Here is a 24,006-nt window from a genome sequence, read left to right as displayed (position 1 = left end):
GGACAAACTAAAAGACCTGAGATTATTTAGCCTGAAATTGAGAACACTTAAGTACAATTTCCTATCTCTAAGTATGCAGACAACCTTCATACAGACAGTGATGACTAAATAGTTTTCATTTTCCTAAGAACAAAATGAAGTGGGTTTAAAATGTAAAAGGGATGATTTAGATTAACATGTGGAGTAATTTGCTAAAGATTAGGGCTGTTTATTGTGACGGAATATGGAGCTTATGAATATAGTTTTAAAAAACATTTTTAGGGATACCTGGGTGGCTCAGTTGATGAAGTGTCCGCCTTCCACTCAGGTCATGATCCTAGGGTCCTGGAATTGAGTCCTTCGTCTGGCTCCCAGCTCAGTGGGTGGTCTGCTTCTCCCTAGCCCTCTGCTCCTCTGCCTTCCCTCCCCCACCCCTCAGCTTGTGATCACTCTCTCAAATAAGTAAATAAAAATCTAAAAAAAAAAAGTTTTTAAATAACAGGATTTTATTTGAATGGCTTATGATTCTAGCTGAAAAAATCCACTGTTGTTCATCCAAACTGGTTTATAATTGTGGTTGAAGAGAGAGGTTTATAAATAAGTTTGGTCCTCGTTTTCTTTTTTTTTTAATATTTTATTTATTTGTTTATTTTAATTTTATTTACTTATTTGACCGAGACTGAGAGCACAAGAAGGGGGAGAGAGCAGGTGGAAAAGCAGACTCCACACTGAGCAGGGAGCCCAACGCAGGGCTCTGGGATCATGATCTGAGCCAAAGGCACATGCTTAACTGCCCGAGCCACCCAGGGCCGTGGTCCTCATTTTCTCCCTCCCCCTGTAGCACTCGCAAGATGCTGTCACCCGCTGCATACACTACTTAGGGTTTGGACCCATTCCCACAGCATCTGCTCCCCTATGCTCCCTCCCCTCTCGCATTCAGGGAGGGTATAATTAGTGAGCTTGCAGATACGCCTTTAACCTGTGCTGAGACATGAAACTGTTTGCAAAAACTAATAGTTATTAATTTAAAAAATTACTGGAAATAGACCTGGTAAAAGATCATGGCATGACATTTGAAAGCCTCTGCCTTAAGTCACGTCTCAGGGCTTATTAGCATCATCAAGTGTATGTACACTGGACGCATCCATGGCTGATATGTAAATGCATCCAGGGTAAAGCATTTCCTCCCTGTGTCATTATTTCTGCACCAGGGATGAATTCAACCTGAAATTGACACTTCTCAGCAGTCAGTGGCAGGGAGTGATTCGCAGGGCCCAGCAGAGGAGGGGTATCATCGACAGCCAGATTCGCCAGTGGCAGCGCTACAGGGAGATGGCCGAGAAGCTGCGTAAATGGTTGGTTGAAGTGTCCTATCTTCCTGTGAGTGCTCTCGGAAGCGTCCCAATACCACTGCAACAGGCAAGGACCCTCTTTGATGAAGTGCAGGTAAGGTGCGAAACACACGCTTCTGAAACCTCTTGTCTGTTTCCACTGTACACCTTACTCTCGCTTCAGTTCTTCACAAGGATCCTGGAGTGACATTGGAATGAGGACGATCACTGTTCCAAAGTATCAGCAGGAACATACAATCTGATTGCATTACAAAGGCCTTATTTAATGATGATAGTCTGGTGGGCCCAGCCTCTCACAGACCCCGTCCATGGTCCACACCAGTGCCTCTCAGCAGTTCACTAACCAGCATGGAGGGAAGGGCAATGTCCAGGAAGGGAGCACTTTGCATTGATTATAACCAGGAGCAATTTAATTGTGTAACTTGGGTATTCCAGAAAGGATAAAAAGTCTCCATCCTGTCTGAGCTCCTGGTTCCTTCCTGGTTTGGCCCCTTCCTTCTATCTGCCTAGGAACTGGGGCCTCCAGTCCCGTAGATAGCTCCCTCCCAGCACTCCGATCAGTCGTCCCCGATGTATTTCATGTCGCCTCTTGCTTTCAAGGTCATTGTTTGCTGCTGCTTTCTCCTAGAAGACCTCATTCACCTGTAGCTCCATCTGCCTCCTACCAGCATGGAAGGGCCTACGTGCTATCTTCCAGCCACCTCTACCTCCCAAGCTTTTAACTTATTATATTCAGCTGCGTTTTAGACTTATAAATATATATGTGCAACACAGGCATAATATACTCCATGAGTTCCCATGGAGCCTGTGAGGTCCAGAGGAGCCATCTGGCAGTCCCATGTCCCATGTCCCCGATTCGAGGAAACGTCATTACCAGCTATCTGGTCTATCAGTTAGGAACCTCAGAGTTGCTCTAGAGCCTTATTCTTGTTCTCTCCCTCCCCATTTCTAATAACTCCCAGTTTCCATCCCCACTGCCACTATGTTAGATGAGGGGCTCTTGGTTTCTTACCTGCAGAGACAACAGCTCTCTAACCTATTTCAGTATATCCAATATATGCCCTTTTCCATTCCATTTTCTACCCTACTGCAGAGGGTTTTAATCCAAACACATCACTTCTCTGCTTGATATTCTCCGTGAATCTCAGTCACTTTCACTATTAAAAAAAATTCCTGTGCAAGGTGTGATATTGTATCATTCTCTGCTACTCTTTCGCATGCCCAGCCCCTGAAAACTACACCAGGGTCCTGAATTCATCCTAATGCTCTCATATAGTAACTTTGCCCGTCTTCTGCATGGAAGGACTCTTCTCTGACTTTTGGTCTTCGTCATGCCAGGTCCTTCTTAGTCTTGCTGTATTCATAGGTGCTCCAAGACTCATGAAGCCTTTTCCCTTTGAGGAAACCTGTCTTACGTCCATGTGGGTTAGATATTTGGGCACTAGTCTTTCCTGGAAGAGGGTTGTTTGTATGAAATGAACATCACAAACATTTTTTTGCAGAAGAAATGAAAAGATCCTAATAAAACTTAAAACATGGGGCAGTGTGTTCCCTATGCATCCGTCTCCTCGAGCGGTTCCCATATTGAACTGTGATTGTATTTAACTTGGGGACAGAAATTAAGCCTCTCCCTGTTGAATTCTCATTCGTTCATACAGTGCTGCACTCACGCACCAAGTGCTAGCTCCATGAATGTTGGATAAAGAGGGTAGGCAATGTATGGAAAACTGTACGGTCACTTAAAAACATTGTAATGGAGACCTGGTAAAGAAAAGAATGAGAAAGTAAAAAGCTGTGGTTCCTTTCAGTTCAAAGAAAAAGTGTTCCTGCGGCAGCAAGGCAGCTACATCCTTACAGTGGAGGCGGGGAAGCAGCTCCTGCTCTCAGCCGACAGTGGGGCTGAGGCCGCCTTGCAGGCAGAGCTCACTGAGATCCAGGAGAAGTGGAGATCAGCCAGCACGCATCTGGAGGAACAGAAGAAAAAACTGGCCTTCTTGCTGAAAGTAAGTTCTGCTCCTTCCTCCTATAGACGTGATGCAATTTCAAAAGCTGCCTAAGTAGTGTGCTGCTCCCTCCTATTAGCTTTCCAGACAAGGCGAAGATGGTTAAGTCCTACCCCGAAGTGTTTTGATCCCCTGCCCTGTGTCTTATTTAAGACTTTGTCTTGTCTTGCACGAACTGGAGAAGTTTCCCAATTTTCAGCAATTTGTCTTTCAGAAAAATCCCCCAACGAGGTAGTTTTAAGTCTAATAAGGCTGTCCAAGTGATGGATTCTGATTAATGGTCGGTCGGTGCCGAGCCAAGAGCCATGTGATGATTTTATAAATCCAAACAGGAATGCAAAGAGTAGATTCCACTCCCTGATCTAAGACTCTAAAGTGGTTTTTAAGATTGGTATCTCTTATTTTATAGCAGGGAAAAACCTATCCAAGAGGACACTCTTGATTTCATCCTAGTTTCTCCAAGCACATCGCTATGAGATAAAATTCAGGAGGTATATATAAGCCTTTAGTTGGAAACAGAGAGCATACCGAATCACACCGCAGTCTAGAGAGATGTAGCTTTATCCAACCGCTCCCCCAACAGGATGCTTTCTCCCTCACTTTCCGTAACCATACTCAATACATAATCAGAAGGCATTGGAAAAAGGGCATGGTTTCTGAAGTCAGATCTATCCAAGTTAAAATCATAATAAACCAAATAACCTGGTTAACTCAACCTATCTGAGCCTCCGTTTCTGCCCCTCTAGAGTGGGCACGATTATCCCTCCTTTGGCCATCATCTTGAGGATCTAATGAAATCATGAAAGCAAACAGATGGCACAGGACCTACGCAGATTGAGCATGCAATAAATGATGGTCATTATCACTGTTGATATTATTATCAGATTAAAGAGTGAACAGAGCTAAATGGTGAAGTTTTATATACATTGGTAGTCTCTAACTCTTCAACAGAATTATCTATTAAATTTGACCTGCCATGTTTTTGGATCACAGGTCCTAACTAAAGGTGATGGAATACATTTTGCTTTTATAATGCTTCAAGTACACACCCTTTGGGTTTATTCTGCTGAATTTTATTTAATAACATATTACCTTCTGTGTAGGAAATAATCAGTCAAAAATGCCACTGAATATTTGTTAAAGAACTATTATTTGCGTGCAGCACAATTCATCAGTAATACAGGATGTCTGATTCTTTTTTTCTTCTTTTTATGCTTTCAGGAAAGGATTAAAAATGCTGTGACTCATTCTGTAGAGATCATTTTAATCATATATTTTTCTTTACTTGTGATGCGACTTTTGGACACGTTCCCAAAACTTTAATTAGGTGAAATGGCTGAGTCACTGCATTTGCTTTTCTTGCCAATCCCTTCACTGGTGTGTAAAACATACACGTTGATAGATGTTTGCAGACCATGACATTTTGTTATTTCCTTGTAACTCATGTAATAAAAAGACTGGGTTATGGCTTTGGAACCTAAGCCATCCTTGGAAAGGGGAATCCTTCTTCTTCTCTTGTTAAAGTTTGTTATATTTTAAAATCATACACTAGAACCCATTTGTCTAAGAAGGAATTTCTGAAGCTAAACTCTAATGTGAATGTCATCTCTCTTTATTTTAGTGTATCTTTACATCATAGCTATAATGCTTATCTAATTTTACCCCTGATTTACTGCTCTAAATCCATGTGCCAAAATACAGTGATTCTCATTCTGTGACTTTCATGTTCACCTGCTTCACTATGGCCTCTTAACTTTGTTGTGGAAAATAAGAAACTGACCTTTTCTGTTTTATATCAATGAACATTCACTGATGACATGTTGATAGGTTTCAGAATGTGTGATGATTTCATTGAGAATGCTGTTCTGTTTAGTAAGAGGACCTCACTGTGCTTAGCATTGATGAATTACTTGTAGCCTGGGAACACAGAGATACTTTAACAAAGGGGAATGGGAGCACATCTGACCAAGACAGACAGTTTGTGTTTTTTCTGGTACACGGAAACAGGGAATGTGGTTATGCACTCTAGGAAGTTCCCTGAAGGAATTTAAAGAGAAATGAGACTCTTGGGCCAAAGGCTCAGTTCCGTTAGAAACCAGAAGACCTTTTGAGTAGGGAGGCACTTCAGTCAGCACTTCTGACAGAAGAAAGTTTTGGTCATAGCACCTATGGGTGGCTTGTGCTAAAAATAAAACATCAGGAAAGAAGACAGAAAGAGCCCAGACAAGAAAGGACTGGTGACAACGGAAGAGATAATGTGAAGGAAAACGCGGCATGATTTGGCACCAGGCTCACTACTAAAAGCAGTTCTAGTTGTCTGCCTTTGGAGCTCATTCATTTAAGTGGTGGGGAGCGGCCACTGCGAAGGGTTACTGGGAAGGTGGGGAGAGAGGAATGGGAGGTCATAGGCAAAATTAAGGAGATTTGTTGAGATGAATTTGATTTGAATTGTCACTGAGACACTAGATAAGAGTTAATTTGTAGATCTAATGCTAAAATTAGATGGTTCCTATCATTTTTTTCTTTTATTTAAAAAAGAAATACATGTGTCTGATTAAAAAAAAATCAGGTAGTAATTAAACTATGAAGAGTGAAAAACAAAATTTCCCCTCTACCACCACCAAATCCTCTAATTTTCCACAGGGGTAAACACAGTTACGAGTTTGGTGCGTCATTGTCCAAAACACAACCACATGATGTATGTGTTCTCTGTCAGTCTGTGGAGATCTACCAGTCCACACCGCCATGCTCTCCACGATTAATCTGCTATAGCCTTCCTCAGAACTCTCATTACTATTTGACATACTTGATGTCTGTTTTTAAAATTTTGCCTTATCTCTCTGCTTCCATTTATTGATTGTTCCGGGTTTTGTGTGCTGTATACTCAACCCTGTGTGATGCACGTGTCCCTGCTTTCAAGATGAGACCCACCTGGTACCAGCCTTTGGTACTTGGGATTCTGCTTCAGTAACAAATCAAATGTATGTGCCACATACTGTTCATATAATGAATTGAATTGGAGTCAGGGTTATATTATTTCTACTCTTCATCCTGAAAGAGATTCTGTATCCTCTTTTTTTTTAAATCTCTTACAGAGCATTTGAGGTTGGGTAGACACCTTATGGATGGGGTTAGGAAAGAGGCAAAACATTGTGATTACTTCTTACCTCTGCAGATTGATCCAAATGCAGATAACATTTTTGAGTACCGATGATATTCTGGGCCTTGTGTTTGAGTGTTCACACCCATTGCTTCCTCCAGCCCTCTAGCCTTTATAGAGTTTGTGGTACGCCCATTTTCGCAGGGAAAACTGAGGCGTAGCGTATTACCTGCTAAAAGTCACATAGAGGGAGCAGAGAACTCAGCTCTCCTATTGCTGCCTACATGACGATGGATGTGGACTCCCCAGTGAATCTTAACTGTTTCTCTTGGATTAAAGAGAGGGTTTTTCTTTTGTTCCAGTTTCCTACCAAAGTTAAAAAAAAAAAAAAAAAAAGTGGGGACGCCTGGGTGGCTCAGTTGGTTAGACAACTGCCTTCGGCTCAGGTCATGATGCCTGAGTTCCCGGATCGAGTCCTGCATCGGGTTCCCAGCTCCATGGGGAGTCTGCTTCTTCCTCTGACCTTCTCCTTGCTCATGGTCTCTCTCATTGTCTCTTTCTCAAATAAATAAATAAATAAAATCTTTAAAAAAAAAATGTGAATTTCTTTCTTCTCCCATTGCAGGACTGGGAAAGATGTGAGAACGGAATAGCTAATTCTCTGGAGAAGCTACGAACATTCAAAAAGAAGCTTTCTCAGCCTCTGCCGGATCACCATGAAGAGCTGCACACAGAGCAAATGCGCTGCAAGGTAAACTACGCCTGCGCTGAGCCTTTAGCCGTCCCTTGCCTGTGAACTTGGTTGTCCTGTTGCCTTTGAAAGCATCGCGCAGTCAGACCGCTCCAGCTGCAAACGGGAGGGTGCAGGTTCCCGGCTGTCGCGTTCGGGCCGACAACTCTGGTGAGACCCAGTTGTTGCAATTGATGAAATTGTATACCAGTTTATGGAATATCTTGAGAAATATAAACACAGCATTAAAAGATATTTAAAAGCTGGGTCCAAAGCAATAAACACTATCTCTTTAAAGCATCTACACTGGAGAGTTGTTCTAGCGGACTAGTCTAGTTCACAGAGAGAAGAGCGAGGCTCGGCAGCCTGGAAATCCCAGGCCCCTGAACGCCCTGTCCTCCGCACTCTTCGGTAAGGAAATCGGGAACTTTAAATAGCCAGTCTCAGGTACTGCACGGAGACACGTAGTCCTTCAGGGACTCAGGGCCCTGACTGCTTGAAAGTCATGATCCACACCTCAAGTCACAGCTGGAAGCCAATCAGGGGCGAATACAGACCCCTCCCTGCGTCGTGAGCTTGCTGAGACCGACGCGATGTGGGGGCTGTAGGATTTGTTCCATTCATTCCTATATTGTCAAGTGGAGTATCCGCTTAGCCATTCTCTGCTGAGCGATAGGCAGATCTTGTCAAAATGACCTTAGTGAGTGTTTTTTTTCTCCCCCAAATAATACATGTCCATGTGTTTCCCAGTTGTTTGCAAATTATTGCTGTGGAGTAATGCTGTGAAAACTTCACAGATACTGGGGTGCCTGGGTGGCTCTGTCGGTTAAGCCTCTGACTCTTGGTTTCTGTCTGCTCAGGTCATGATCTTGTAAGTTGTGACGTCAGGCTCCATGCTCAGTGCTCCCCAGAGTCTGCCTGAAGATTTTCCCCCTCTGCCCCTCCCCCAACTCTCTCTAAAATAAATAAATAAATCTTTTAAAGAGAAACTTCAAATTATTAAATGATTTGGATTTTAATCAGAAGGTCTCTGCTAGGGGCACCTGGGTGGCTCAGTGGGTTAAGCCTCTGCCTTCAGCTCAGGTCATGATCTCAGGGTCCTGGAATTAAGCCCCACATTGGACTCTCTGCTCAGCAGGGAATCTTCTTCTCGCTCTCTCTCTGCCTACTTGTGATCTCTCTCTCTCTCTGTCAAAAAAAAAAAAAAAAAAAAAAAAAAAAGGTCTCTGCCTCATGCTGGCTATGAAGTCATAAACATTAAAGAAAAACTAATTTTTTAAGGAAGTCTTGAAATCACAAAAAACATGGATGTAAGAATTTTTCTTCAGTATCAGAATTTAAGGATATCCTTTGAAACTCAAACGAGGCAGATTTATGGGGCACCTGGGTGGCTCAGTCAGTTAGGTGTCTGCCTTTGGCGCAGGTCATGATGCCAGAGTCCTGGGATCGAGTCCCGCCTCGGGTGTCTGCTTCTCCCCCTCCCACTCCCACTGCTTGTGCTCACTCTCTTTCTCTCTTTCTCTCTCTCTCTGTGTCAAATAAATAAATAAAATCCTTTTTTAATCACATTTTATTTTTTTTTAAGATTTTATTCATTTATTCGACAGAGAGAGAGAGAGAGCTCAAGTAGGCAGAGAGGCAGGCAGAGAGAGAGGGGGAAGCAGGCTCGCCACTGAGCAGAGAGCCCATTGTGGGGCTCAATCCCAGGACCCCAAGATCATGACCTGAGCTGAAGGCAGAGGCCCAACCCACTAAGCCACTCAGGCACCCCAATAAATAAAATCTTTAAAAAGAAGAGGCACATTTGGGAAAAATAAATCTTAGATGGCACCACGGATGATGGCAAGTGAAGAACATATTATCTTGAGATGTAAATTCAGAAGTATGCAAAGATTAAAAAGTTTGTTTTAAGTCTGTGATAGTAAATTTCTAACAAATGGTTAAAGAAAACCGTGACAAACAGAAATAGGCATTTATTAGTCTTCTCTTACGTGGCAGTGACTATACCAGCATTATCTCAGTGGACATAAACACAAGCTCATGTGGACAGTCTGTTATTTCCCTTTTACAGATATGAAAACTGAGGCTTCCAGAAGTTTAATAACATTTCCAAGTTAGTAAATATTAAGGCTCCCTGAGTCCAGAGGCTGTATTTTTAAACATGGACTCTTCTAAAGGAGTCTGTGAGTCTGAAACTGTTCTTGTGGTGGTATTGTTTCTTTTATAATCCTTATACCATGGACTATGTCTGATATTTGAGTTAGGGGCTAGAAATTGGCATAAACAGTGAGAAATCTTTACACTGGTACGACAGCTTGATATGTGTACAAATATAAGCAGAAATTCTGCGTATTTACTCCACCTGGACGGTTCATTTTTTCAGCCAAATGCTGTTACCATGGGACCTCATCTCCCAAAATATAACAGTTACAATCATACCCGGCTATTAAATTTGGAGATTAAAAGGATGCATTTTGGTCCAGCTCTCTGCTACTCTTCCCCAAACCACCCTTAGCAGCAAAACAAAGCAATTACCTAGAAAATTCAGACTAAAACCTTGTTTGCCTAAATTGCCTGAGAAGTTAGCCTAAAACGGTACCGTTAATTGCCTTTGCCTTTGGAAACTTGTCTCCTGTGTGAAGAGACAAAAAGAGAGGGGGAAAAAGCCATGTGAAATACTCTATTTATACACAAAATTAGCTGGAATCTAAACGCATCAACAGCTGGCAAAAAGCAAAGAGTTGTACAAATTGCAAAATTGGTCAGCAGTTCGAAGCGTTGCAGAAACCAATGTCAACTCGTTCAAATGGTGTCGTGTGGATTTTTTCTTAAATTATTTCCCAAAAGGACAGAGTATGTAATACTTTTCTTCAGTAACCTGAAGAGATCTGTGTTCCTGCTGGAAATGAAGTTTTTCAATTATTTTCAATTGAGTAATAACAGCAACACATCTTTTCGGTGATGACATTATTAAGTTTATATCACAGAATGTAAACTTACAGTGTTTGAGGATGAAAGTTAACCTAGGAGTTTGTTTTTTTAAAATATTTTATTAACATGATCAGTTAATTTGGGACAAAAATCAAGGCTGGATTAGCAGTTTATGAAATGAGTTTAAAAGTAAAGAAGATCATGCAGTGATGAAACTTCAGTTTAGAAAAGATGAGCCAGGAGGTGCTTGGGTGGCTATCAGTTAAGCGCCTGCCTTCAGCTCAGGTCATGATCCCAGGGTCCTGGGATCCCCTGGCATCTAGCTTCCTGCTCAGTGGGGATCTTGCTTCTCCCTCTGCCCCTCTCCCCACTGTGTATGCTCTCGCTCTCTATCTCCAACAAATAAATAAAATCTTAAAAAAAAAAAGAGAGAGAGAGAGAGAAAAGGTGAGCCAAAATGATTTGTTAAATGGTAAATAGATCATAGGAAGATTCTTCAAGCAGCCTGGGTTGTTTTATTTTTTAAGATATTTGAGAGAGAGCGCATATACAAGAGAGAGAGCATGATGGTTGGAGGTGAGGAACAGAGGGAGAGAGAGAAGTGGATTCCCTGCCAAGCAGGGACCTAGGCTAGGCTCAATTTCAGGACCCTGAGATCATGACCTGAGCCGAAGGCAGACCCTTAACCAACTGAGCCACCCAGGTGCCCTGCAATCTGAGGTTTTATCAGAAGAATTTGGTGAAGTATCACACAACACCAGAACAAATAAAGCAGACCAAGTGAGATGTTGAAATAGGATGGTGTAGAAAGATAATTGTATCAAGAGGGGATTCCTTGGGTGGCTCAGTCATTAAGCATCTGCCTTCGGCCCAGGTCATGATCCCAGGGCCCTGGGATTGAGCCCCACAATGGGCTCCTTGCTCAGTGGGAAACCTGCTTCTCCCTCTCCCTCTGCCTGCTGCTCCCCCTGCTTGTGCGCTCTCTCTCTCTCTCTCAAATGAATAAATAGAATCTTTAAAAAAAATTTTTTTAAATTTTTAAAAGAGGATTCCTAGAACACTTCAGGATTATTGATGATAGATATCCATGGGCATTCACATATTTGTTTTTTTAATCTAGGAGTTGGAAAATGCAGCTGGGAGCTGGACAGATGACTTGGCTCAGCTGACCCTCTTGAAGGACACCCTCTGTGCCTACATTAGTGCTGATGACATCTCCATCCTAAACGAGCGCATGGAGCTTCTGCAAAGGCAGTGGGAAGAACTCTGCCACCAGGTAAGACAAACTCTGCGTGGAGCATTAGCTCAGAAAGGTGGAAAACTAGAAGACGACTCGGAATGTCAAATGGCTTGATCCATGCTTAGACCTATCCTATAATTCAGAGTATACATGGAGGAAGAACTCTGGTTTTTGTGGAAAATATTTCAGATTAAGACAATTACATCTTAACATTATATTTGAGATGCATCTCAGTTGGATTCTCTTGCTGTCCCTTTCACTGGCTGGCATAATATTGTAAAAGGAAAAACTTTTTTTTTTTTTTTTTTTTTTTTTTTGGTTCATGAATGTGGTCTTGCTAGGGACTGGTGCTCTTTTTCTTACTTTAAACATGTGAAAAACCTTTGTTTTATTTGCAGTTTTTGCTAAATACTGTGGAAATGGTTTTGTATTTGGAAATATTGTGTCTGTTGATTTACCATCATTGTTTCCTAGTAATTCATGTGTTTGGCCTTCTTAGTAATATGTGATTCATTTATTAAGTATTTTCCTTGGACGTAATACTATAAAATTGAGATCCCAGGTTGGATTTTGATTTTGGAATGAAAGGCAGAGATTGGTGGAAAGGCGATGAGAAGGCATCAGAGGCAAAGAAGAACATAGATTAAAGGCCCACAAGTGAAGAACAGGTTTTCACTGATGGCCTGGAGACCATCGCCTCCAGGAAGCTGGGAGTGTGTCAGTAGTGTCCCTTGCTGTACCTGATTGCTCTGCTTGGCCCTTAATAGCCTGTGGTCTGTATTTGTTCAGTGAATCAGTCATATTAATTGTAGACTTCACAAGCTATAGTAGATGTTCCTACATTGAGTTCACAACAGAGCTGAGACGAAAATCAGTCCAGAGGAACCTGTGCAGTGAAGAAGGAGATTGGTATCAACAAGTTAAAACAGTGTCTAGTGATATAAGCAAACTAATGACGGTGTGCTTTGCAGAGAATAAAGGAAATGCTTGTTGTAGTGGATAAATCTTGAGCTGACTATTGAGAAGGGGAGCAGAAGAGCCAGGTGTGGAGGGAGTAAGTGGATGGGTTGGACGAGGTTGCAGCTTGGGTAACGGCACAGGAGTGGATTAGACAGAGACCTGGCTGGGGAGAAACAAGTGCTACAAGGTTGAGGAATGGACTTTTGAGAAGGAGTCTCTTCCTACCTCCCCAGTTTCCAACTCTGCCATCCTAGAAATCTCTTCTCCATCCTCCTCACTTTTTCTGACTTTAGAGGTGCTTCCCTTCATGCTTCAGAAAACATTAAACAGAGTTTAAGAGGCTCATAGCCTCCTGATTCATTTGACATCAACAAGAAATTTGTTATTAGGTAAATTTCTCTCAATGTTTAGATGAAAAGCAAGAATTTCTCAGACCATTAGCCAAAGGGAAACTCTGGAGCACACTTCCTAAATGGGTGAACAGTTTTCTATGAATCTATATTTTTAAAAGGAAAGAGTGTAAGAGGTGATTTTTATAAACATGCCAGTGATTTGAGCTCAAAATTAATTTAGCCATTTTTCACTGAGCTTCATATTCTTAGTGAACACAATGAGAAGCTCACATTGAACGTGCTATTGCTAATCAGAGTACGTTATTCTTCTCTGAATTATTCAACCCAGAATCAATACATAACTATCCAGTAAATTATCATACGATTTTCTCATCCAAGGACTTCATCATGACATCGTGTATAAGTGCAAGAAAACTTGATGTGTACAAGTTATGGAAAATGATCACAGCCGTGTTCGGTTACTTTTATGAGCCTTATTCATTTGTCTTTCTTCAAACTGAGAAAAATCTAGCACTACTTGCTGACTCAATACTTTTCAGCATATTCTGTGAAATTAATTATACTATATCCATTTCTCTGGCTAATTGATGTCTTAAAAGCTGTCAGGGTGGGGCACCTGGGTAGCTCAGTGGGTTAAGGCCTTTGCCTTCGGCTCAGGTCATGGTCTCAGGGTCCTGGGATCGAGCCCCACATCGGGCTCTCTGCTCAGTGGGGAGCCTGCTTCTCCCTCTCTCTGCCTGCCTCTCTGCCTACTTGCAATCTCTATCAAATAAATAAATAAATAATCTTAAAAAAAAAAAAAAAAGCTGTCAGGGAGGTAACAATTTAGATAATGGCTTCCACTCCCTTTCCAAACCTGCCAGGAATTGCCCTACCCCAAGACCTTGTCAGACCACTCTTCCTGCCTACACTGACTGTTCCTTCCCTTATGATTTTAACCCATCTTTTTTCAAATACCACGACCCCTATGATGCCATTATTTGAGATGCTCAAACCTCAATATTTTCCTGTTCCTCTGAATGCCCATTTCCCTTTTGGCCTGTACCATCATTTGACAATACATTGTTCCTGTTGTCATCGTTGTCGTCTTCTTCTTCTTTTAATGGCTTTGACTTTATTTCAAGACTACAAGGCCCTTGAGAATGAAGACCATTTCTTTTTATCTCCAGTGCCTCGAACAACTAACTGTTCATATATACTGTTAATAATTTAAAGAAGACTTTAGGGCATTTGTTTTATGTCATGGTACTTACGTTCCTTTAAATGTAAAATAATGATAGGGTCTTTGAATATTTTGGAAAGTTAAGAAGATTACGATTATGCAGTATTTTTTGATTTAGGAAAACACGCACTGTATAAAAATGCCATGACGTAGAAAGGACACAAATTTCCAGTTATAAGATGAATTAGTTCTGGGGATCTAATGTATAGCATGGTGACTATGGTTAAGAAGATTTATTAGATTTTTGAAAGTCACTAAGAGAGTAGATACTTGATTTTTTAAATTAATTTATTTGAAGTTTTATTTGTTTTTAAAATTTCAAAATCATGAACATACAGTGTTATATTAGTTTCAGGTATACAACAGAGTGATTGAATATATCACTCACTGCTCGTCAGAATAAGTGTATCCTTAATCCCCTTTACCTGGTCACCCTTCCCCCCGCCTTCCTCCCCTCTGGCAACCACCAGTTTGTCCTCTATAGTTAAGAGCCTTTTTTTTTTTTTTGCTTGTCTCTTTTTCTTTGCTCATTTGTTTTGTTTCTTAAGTTCTACATATTGAGTGAAATCATATGATATTTATCTTTCTCTGACTGACTTATTTCACTTAACATTATACCCTTTAGCTCCATCCATGTTGTTTCAAATGGCAAGATTTCATTCCTTTTTTATGACTAATATCTTAAATGCTCTCACAGTACACACAGAAATTGTAATTGTGTGACATGATGGATGTGTTACCTAATCTTGTGGTAATCATTTCACAGTATAAATGTGTATCAGATCACCACATTGCACACCTTAAACTTACACCATGTTATACATCAATTATATCTCAAAAAGCTGGAAAAAGAAAAAAGGGGGGGAAAAAGTGTCTATGTTTAAAGTTGCTCCCCAGACTTAGATATATCTAGGCAACAGTCTGTTTGGAAATACATTGTGAAGGCTGCTGTGGATCACGTGATATGCTGTGACAAGTCTAATACCTTGCACCTGTGAGTGGACTAAGACTCAAGTAAAGAAAGAGGAAATACATTGAATACAGAGTGTTTCTAGAAACTTTCTAAATTGAATGTCTTAGGCATGAAGCTAAAGCATGCTGATCTCCCATTACTTCAGTCTAAAAAAAATTATTGACTCCGGTGAGATTTTAGTCATGGGTAGTCCTACCAAATGTACCAGGACATAGCTGCAAGTAAGAATATAAATTAGTTACTAGTCCTTGAGCTAGTGTTTCCGGAGTACCTCCGTCGAGTCTAAAACCACAAAAGGAAATGAGCTTGAGCCTATGGTCTCATTCTAAAAGCTGAAAACTATAGTTAAACCTGGTGTTATCCCACGGTCAAAGAGCAAGTAGCCTGGTCACAGTACGATCGAAGCAGTGGGTGAGAAGGCAGGAGTTGTCGGGACTGCGGAGAAGGAGGAAAACCTGCCGTGAGTAAGTGTTTCAGAGGAGAGTTAATGTAGGAAAGTACACCGCTCACCCATAGACTCCCCAAATGGTTTGTTGTGTCTGCCTACAGACAGAGCTTCTCTCCGTTTTTATTCCCATTGGGTTTGTAGATCTGTGTGTAATTCTAGTTGAGATATAAATATATCATCATTGTAATTGCTTGGTGTTTTTCAAATTGTCATGGTAAAAATATGTGAAGTCGAAAGGATGTATTTCCTGTTCAGCTGCCTCACGCTCTGGAGGTTTGAGCCAGTACTTGCCAGCTATTGGCAATGCAGAGTGCTTGTAACCTTGAGAAAAAAACAGATATACGCTGAGCTAATAAATAATTCGAGGGTTTCAGCTGACCCCAAAGAAAGAGAGAGTAACGTTCACTTACCATTTGGCCTCAATGTCAGTTTTACAAACCCAAAGGAAAATGCCGCCCCCATTATGAACTGCCATCTCTTGAGAAGCTCTTGGTGCTGTTTTGCATCCAGCGCTTGCGGTCTCCCTGTGTCTTCTTTCAGTGGTTGCTTTACGGTGAGCAGATGAAGGCAACACTTCCGTGCCCCGTGGTAAGCACCAGAGACACATAGTCAAGCTGCTCAGTGGAGGTACTGAATACCTGAGTGTCAAGGGGGAAAAATATCAAAAAGGGGAAAAATATCAAAAACTCAAATGAACCCCTGTACTACTACTAGTAATAGTCGTAGTAGTAGTACTCATAGTAGTCATCGCCACCCATTAATGGCCAACTTCCTTTACAACTTTAGTATGTACTGGCTACTTTCTTATTTTGTTGTTTGTATTCTACTATGAGCCTATTATTCCTAGACATACGTCAGTGCTTGGCACAGAGCAGACACCTATTTATTGCAAACAGTAAACATTTGTTTAATAAAATTTGGAACAGATGAAAAATTCATTCACAAATGAAGTAAGGTGTAGAGAAGATGAGTGCCCCTGCCCTGCTCATATCGTTAGCAAGTGATAGAGACTGTTTTTGAATCTCAGCTGTCTCTGGGTATGCGGTCATAATGTTACACTGCAGCCTGTGTCAAAGACTCAAGCTTTGCTGGTTCTGTCTCATACTGACTACAGACAAATGCCTCAAATTTATCTAACCTTCTTTCTTCTTCACTCTGGAATGGGGATAATAAAACCTACCTCTCAAGGAAATAGGTAGTATTTTTCTTTTATGTGCTCCTCTTCCCTGCGGATGTTGTGGGGGAAAGCCTTAGAATTCGTCCTTGCTCACGGCCAAGATTTGGGGGAGAGGAAAAGAGGAACCACACATAGCAAGACCTAGTTAATCCTAATTAAATCTGAAGGGCGAGGGCTTTTACTCTGGTCTTAAAAAGCAGTTGCTTTTGGATCATGAAAAAAGAAAGATACAAGCGTGTGTGTGACTCTAGCTGTGTAAAATGAAATGTTTAAAGAATAAAATCTGAAAAGACACATACTAAAAAACAAAACCAAAAACAAACAAACAAAAAAACAAAAAACAGTTGTTTTGGGAGGTCCCAATTATGAAAACATAGTTTCGGTTTGGACATCAGTTGAACCAGAATTTTTTTTTTTTTTTTTTTTTTTAGTAATCTAATATTTATTTATTTGTTTGTTTTTTTTTTTAATTTTTTAATTTTTTTCAGCATAACAGTATTCATTATTTTTGCACCACACCCAGTGCTCCATGCAATCCGTGGCCTCTACAATACCCACCACCTGGTGCCCCCAACCTCCCACCCCCCACCCCTTCAAAATTCTCAGATCGTTTTTCAGAGTCCATAGTCTCTCATGTGAACCAGAATTTTAATGACCAACCACACTTTTGACTCTGATGCTGTGTGAATGAAAGGGAAAAAAAAATCATATCCATCAAAAAATTCCACAATTTAGCATTCCTGCCGAAGATCAGAATCCACTCTTCTATCACAGTTCGAGAGGAAAGGGGGTGCTGGAAGAATCATGCTCTTAGCTGCATCTCTGTCTTGGTAGAGCTTATTGTAAGTGAACTTTGTCTCCAAAACTCTTTAACCTGTGTTTTCTTAGCCTTTTCCATTCCTACCAGTATCCACCCTGAGTAAGTTCACTGCTTTTGGGCTATTCTGTATTTTTTTGCCTCAATGAAAACTTCATGATAAGCTGACTTGTACTAATACGGAAATACTTAATGGATTCATCAGTGTCACCCTACCCAGAGAAATTTTTATTTTAAAAGATTGTAATTAATTCAAGAGAATGCATTTGTACTGTTGACATTCAGAAACTGTTAGGTTATGGGGCCCACTATCTAAGTGACCCATATGACTAGGGCTAGCCCCAGCATAGGGAACCTGGTCTCAAAGCCCAATTACCAGGTGTTTTCTTAGGCGTAGAATCATAGACATTTTGCGAAGTGTGGGACCTTGACTATTAATTACCCAGTCATCAACAGAGCCAACCCCTAGCCAGAACTGCTAACTAGGAAGCATATAGTACCTTAGAAATATTTTCATTTTGATTTTTAAAAGGAAATTGGTTTGAAGTGCATCACAAAGTAAAATGGATAAATGGATTGATGGATAAAGGAATACATGTATTAAAGCAAAATGAGGCAAAATGTTCACAATTTTAGAGTCTACTAAGTGTTTTATGGGTGCTTACCCTTATAGTTCTTTCAACTTTTCTGTATGTCTAATGTTTTTCATGATAAAATGTTAGTAGGGGGAAAATAAAATTAAGAGATAGGTGTTTAATGCGATGGGATGACTGGTGGAATGTCTAGCATTATCAACGTGAGTGTGTAGAACATCTATAAAAAAGGTCATCTTCATGCCACTCAAATCCCATTATATTTTGCTAACATGTAGCTTAACTCAACTAAAAATATTCCTTAGGATCTATGCCAGCACTGCAAGAACAAGAGTACTTTGAAGTCATACAATTTTAAAATACCGGAAGGGATCACTCTAGACTTAGAGATAAGAAACAGGCCCCTTGTGTCTCTAATGCATAAAGAACTATTACAACTCAGTGCTAAAACAAACAAACAAAAAACCCAATTCAAAAATGGGCAAAGGATTTGACCAGATAGTTGTCCAAAAAATATATACAGGTGGCCAAGAAACATGAGAAGATTTTCAGCATCATTAGCCATCAGAGAAACGTGAATCAAAACCATGGTGAGATACCACTTCGTGTCACTAGGACAACTAAAATCAAAAAGACAGATAATAGCAAATGTTGGTGAGGAGGTGGAGAAATGAGAACCCTACTGCTGGTGGGAATGTGACTGGTGCAGCCACTTTGGCAGACACTCTGTAGTGTCACCAGGTAACCCAGCAATTCTGCTTGTGGGTATGTACCCCAAAGGCAACTGAACGTGTGTCTCCCTGCACAACAGCAGCATTATTCATAACATACAGAAACACCCAAAACACCCACCCACAGATGAACTTTTAACTTTTTAACTTTCCTTTTAACTGCTGAATATAGTCTATCAGATGTCTATCTGTATGATAGACTATATTCAGCAGTTGAATGAAGTAGAGACACATGGGACAACATAAATAACTTTGAAAACTTTAATCGGAGCGAAATTATATGGTATGTGAATTATGTCTCAGGAAACCCTTATGCACAAGGAAGAAGGAAAGGAAAAAGACACAAAGGGAAATAAATTAAAAAAGAAAGCGGGCAGGCAAGTGAGAGAACTTGCGTAAAGTAAAAGGGTCGGTACAGAGCTGAGCCACAGGGACCCGTCTTCCACTTCTGACTTCTTAGCACCGCGTCCCTCTGCTTCGCTCGCTCCAGACACCTGCGACTCAGCTCATTCTTCCTTATCTCTTTCCTTCCCTTCTTTTCTTCCTTTTCACTATTCTTCCTTATTTTTCTTTCTTTCCTTTTCCCTTTTTTCCTCCTTTCCTTCCTTCTTTCTCTATCCCTTCCTCTTTCCTATTTCTCCCTTCTCTTTTAGTACATGTGCATTCAGCGATGCTGTAGAAGTCTCCGCAGAACCGATTGCCGAGTGAGGCTGTTCAGAACCTTGATTGAGTGAAGGTGCACGCGGCCCTTCAAGAGGGAAGCAGAGGGCTGGCTGCCTCCCACTGGCGTTTCATAGCGGGTCCTTGTGCAACTTCCTAGATCCCTCCTAGGACCATACAGTGACCTAAAAAGATGCACAACTATTGCTTATTCCAGTCCACCCAACTCCGTTTATTGGCTTTTTTCCTCAGGTTACATGTTCTGCTCTGATGATCCTTTTATGTGTTCTCCCATTTAAACATTCAGCTCTCCCTGAGGCGGCAGCAAGTAAGTGAGAGATTGAATGAATGGGCGGTCTTCAGTGAAAAGAACAAGGAGCTTTGTGAATGGTTGACCCAGATGGAAAGTAAAGTTTCTCAGAATGGAGACATCCTCATTGAAGAAATGATAGAGAAGCTCAAGAAGGTACAGAATGCGAGGCTATGTATGTTTTCCCCGTTCGTAACACATAGGCATACTTTTAACAGTTATAAAAGATGGCTTTACTTATTATTAAACTATTAAATTCCTGTCCTGTAAAAGCACTGTTTTCTCTTTTTAATATGAAATAAACTTGCATGCAAAGGCCTCCTTTGCACACAATATACATGGATATGCTGAAGTAAATTATCCACTGATAGAGAAAGGTTCGGTGTGTACCGGTTTTAGCTACCTGTCCAGAAGGAATTGTTTATGTGTATTAGTTTTCTTTTGTGTCTTTTGTTTTCGGTTTTAGAGAAGTAAAATCACTAGAGTGGGACTAAAAGAAAGAATTCTTAGGATTAATTAAGCTGACATTTTCTCTGTAAAACAGAATGCATGGACAGTTACAAGAATGAATACTTTTCCGAGGCTCCTGGATAGCTCAGTCGGTGGAGTGGTTGAATGTCAGACTCTAGATTTCAGCTTGGGTCGGGATCCCAGGGTCATGGGATGAGCCCTGCATTGGGCTTTTTCTCGGGGTGGAGTCTGCTTGTCCCTCTCCCTCCCACTCTTTCCCTCTGCCCATCTACCCACTCATGCTCTCTCTCTAATAAATCTTTGAAAAAAGGAAAATTTCCTGAGAATTTTGCTTCATATTTTTTTCAAGTTACGTATGACTGTTAAATTGCTTCTTATATTCATATGGTTACAGAAAATTTTTCATGTCTGTGTAGGGCTTGTGACCAAATTTATTAGCATTTAAAAATATTTTTGATGGGGCACCTGGGTGGCTCAGTTGGTAAGCTTCTGCCTTTGGCTCAGGTCGTGATCCCAGTGTTCTGGAATCAGGTTTCTTGCTCGGCGGGAAACCTGCTTCTTCCTCTGCCGGCCGTTCCCCTTGCTTGTGCTCTCTCTCTCTTTCTCTGACAAATAAGTAAAATCTTTTTAAAAATGAAATAAAAATAAATTAAAATGTTTTGAAAAAAAAGAAAAAAATGTTTTGGATAGTATCAGTGATGCTTCCACATTATTTTTGAATAATTATTGATCATATTGATTTATTTCAGTTTGTGTTCCATGTTAGCACACATCACTATCTGGTTCACAACGTACTTTCCCTATTTACTTGTTGGTTCTTTGTCTACAGTGGAAGCCCCACTGGATTGTCAGCTTTTCTAGAAATGTCTTTGTCTGTTTTATTCATTGCTGTGTCTCCTGTGCCCAGAGCAATGCCTGTCTTCTCATAAGTACTAAGTCATTCCTGAATACTGAATAAACAAATTATAGCCTCATTCACTCTAAAATAAATGCAAATAATTATTAGGAAGAATCGTCCATGCATATACATAAAGGAAAAAAACTCCAGTGTAAACATGCAATATTAATAGCTTTAAGGCTTTCTACTTAAAATGTCAAATTCTAGCAATGAGCATTTTTATATTTTATATTGTAAACCTTTGAAATGTGAACTAAGAGAAAACATTTCATTTTAATATCTGCCAATAGCTTTTCACTTTGATAGTTTCTGGATATCAGATAATGCTCCACTGGACATGATTAATGGACTGTAGGTATTATAGTGAAGCTTGCTATAGAATCAGTCTTTCTTAAGTGTATCTATATTCTCATTGATTTTCTTCATGAAATTTAGGATGCACATTTTGGGGTGTGGAAAAAACTGTCTCTTGGACAAAATACAATCACAACTGAAAATTTAGAAAAATTTTAGTTTTTCATATAATTTTGTTATACGATTTGGCACAATGTCAGAAATAATCTTTAAAGTATTAGCTATGCTATTTTGTATATAAAATGAGTTATGAGATTTCAGAAGAAGTGTTTATGAGCTTGACTCTGTGGGGTCAGGACATCTAGTGTATCGGTCATACAACCCCTCTGTGTTGAAATAACATAAAATGAGAGTAGATGGGGTGGGGTTGCTTGGGCTGAAAGAGAGCACTCGACACTGAGATAGGATAGAACTGCACTGGCTTCTCCCATTTCGGGGGCAGGAATGGGGGGGGGTCCTTCTTGCTTTGATAACTGACTTGAGAGGATATCCCTGTTGCCACACTAACTTTAGAGCAGGGGAGGGTTAAAATATCCATGACCCTGTAACCTGTTTTTGTATTATTTTGTTGAGATAATATTGGCTGCATGACAGGAGTTAAGCCCAAAAAATGAAGGAAAGGCAATTCTAAAGATTGGCTTCTGTCACTGTGGCGGGAGTGAGAGGATCATTGGTCAGGCGGTGAGGGTTGGGGAAGATAGATGTCCATTCATCATCACTTAAACCATGCCGTTCAGTGGCATTTCTCTTGCATATGGAGCCAGTGTTTCCTTGTCCAAAACAATCTTTAAGGGAAGTGAGTATAGCAACTGGGTAAATGAAAAAGGTTGAGACCTGTTAGTCCCCAAGACTAATGGTTAATATTCTTGCGAGTTAGTTCGCCATTAATCTGTTATAAAATATTGACACTGCATAGAGGATAGCTCATTAAAATGAAGGTATTCGTTTCTAAAGCATTCTGCACAAGTGATTGACAGAAGCACATCTATACATTTACATATAAATACACATATATGTCAGTTGCACATACGTAATTGTGCACACACACGCGCACACATACACACAACTTCTAAGCCTCTTAGCAACTATTTGTATGAGGATTGATTCTAAATATAACACCCAGGTTGGTGATTATAACAATAAGGTGTAATTTCTCAGTATTAAAACCCTTCAAGTTTCGTCTTTCTATCTGTGTATACACTGTTATTGATTTCTTAATGCCCATTTTAAGTAAATAAAAATATTCCCATTCTCTTTAAGAAAAGTTCTATGAAAATTCAATCTAGAGTCTGTGCACATCCTGAAAATAATAGGTACCCCTAATTCTTGTGTACATGGACTGATACTCACACAGCATTCCTCATGCCCAAACTATTCTAAGCAATACAAAATGGTAATAATCATGTTTCTAGTGGAGTCAGGCTGAATGCATTAAAAATATGATTTCTGATCTCTGTGATTGCTATTTATTATGCAGGATTATCAAGAGGAAATTGCTGTTGCCCAAGAGAACAAAATACAGCTCCAGCAAATGGGAGAACGACTTGCTCGAGCCAGCCATGAAAGCAAAGCCTCTGAGATTGAATACAAGCTCGGAAAGGTCAACGACCGGTGGCAGCATCTCTTGGATCTCATGGCAGCCAGGTAAAAAGGTTCCTGTTCAACAGGACACGTGTGTGCAGAATTTTAAAGCATTCAGTCCACCTTTCATTGCAGCTGAAGATAATCCAATGAATCTCTGTCTGTGCTCGTCATCCCACCATTTTAGTTTATGCTTTTCTCGTAAATGTCACCTTCATTAACTTTGAAATTCTCCTTCTTGATTAATAAACTCGGTGGTGTTTGCATTTAGCTGAAAGAGAGAAAGTCATATCCAAACAAAACCCATTCCCAAAAGAGAATTCTTGATTTCAGGGCTGCATGGGTATTCAGGGTTCTATGAGGAAGGAGGTAAAACTGCTGACTAGTATCCAGGGAGGGCATTTTTATCCACGGTAGGGAAAAAAAAAAGTATATATAGAAAATCACATTCCTACTGTATTTCTGGCTAGCCGAGTGTGGGAATAAAGCTAATTATTACCACTCGGCATAGTTGTAGAAATAATCTGTATTACTGCAATTTTGTTTTTAACTTTAATAACTAAGTGTCTGCCTTGTATTTGAGAGGAATATTATATTCGGTTTCTGTTGTAGAAGGTCAGGTTGAGGAAAAGAGGTAAAAGTAAAGAAAGAAAAAATATATAAGGGTCTTTATGAGCATTACACAAGTCTGATAGAATGAATGAAACACTTTGTTATTTGATATAAAGGGAATGCCGACGTAAATGCTTTATTTTAGGTGAACTTAGTTTCACATAGTAATGTAGTCTCCACAAGGGCAGTGGACATCCTTGTGCATTCTAGTCACCATATATCATGAGCACCAAGAGCGGTGCCTGAATGCAGTTTGGGCTCAAAAAATATTTGAATGAATGAATGAATACTTGAATATCTGAACGCACATTCTTTTGTATGGCAGTTAGAACAGTTCAAATGTTTTGAATGCTTCTGATTCATAGCTGTTTGGAGCTAACTGACAATACACTTTTAAAGTCTGGGTTCTTTTCCTTAGCACAAATGAAATAGTGCCCTTTGAATACCATGTGCCCACAATAATTGCATATGGGCATGGCAATTGCATGTGTTGATGTTGAAAATACCTAGC

The 24,006-nt window shown here is 40.3% G+C and overlaps 1 protein-coding gene across 1 annotated transcript in view; it reads left to right on the top strand.

Moving 5' to 3' along the window:
• Positions 1-24,006, top strand: part of SYNE1 (spectrin repeat containing nuclear envelope protein 1) — a 472,480-nt gene that overhangs the window by 391,124 nt on the left and 57,350 nt on the right. Inside the window, 6 exon segments of the mRNA XM_047733936.1 lie at positions 1,191-1,425; positions 3,140-3,334; positions 7,060-7,185; positions 11,216-11,371; positions 19,577-19,735; positions 22,780-22,946. Of these exon segments, the coding sequence (XP_047589892.1) occupies positions 1,191-1,425; positions 3,140-3,334; positions 7,060-7,185; positions 11,216-11,371; positions 19,577-19,735; positions 22,780-22,946 (1,038 nt within the window).

The sequence above is a fragment of the Lutra lutra genome, chromosome 6, assembly GCF_902655055.1.
Source record: "Lutra lutra chromosome 6, mLutLut1.2, whole genome shotgun sequence".
NCBI classification, from domain to species: Eukaryota; Metazoa; Chordata; class Mammalia; order Carnivora; family Mustelidae; genus Lutra; species Lutra lutra.
Note: the sequence above shows the minus strand (reverse complement) of the source record. Positions and strands in the feature narration are given on the sequence as shown.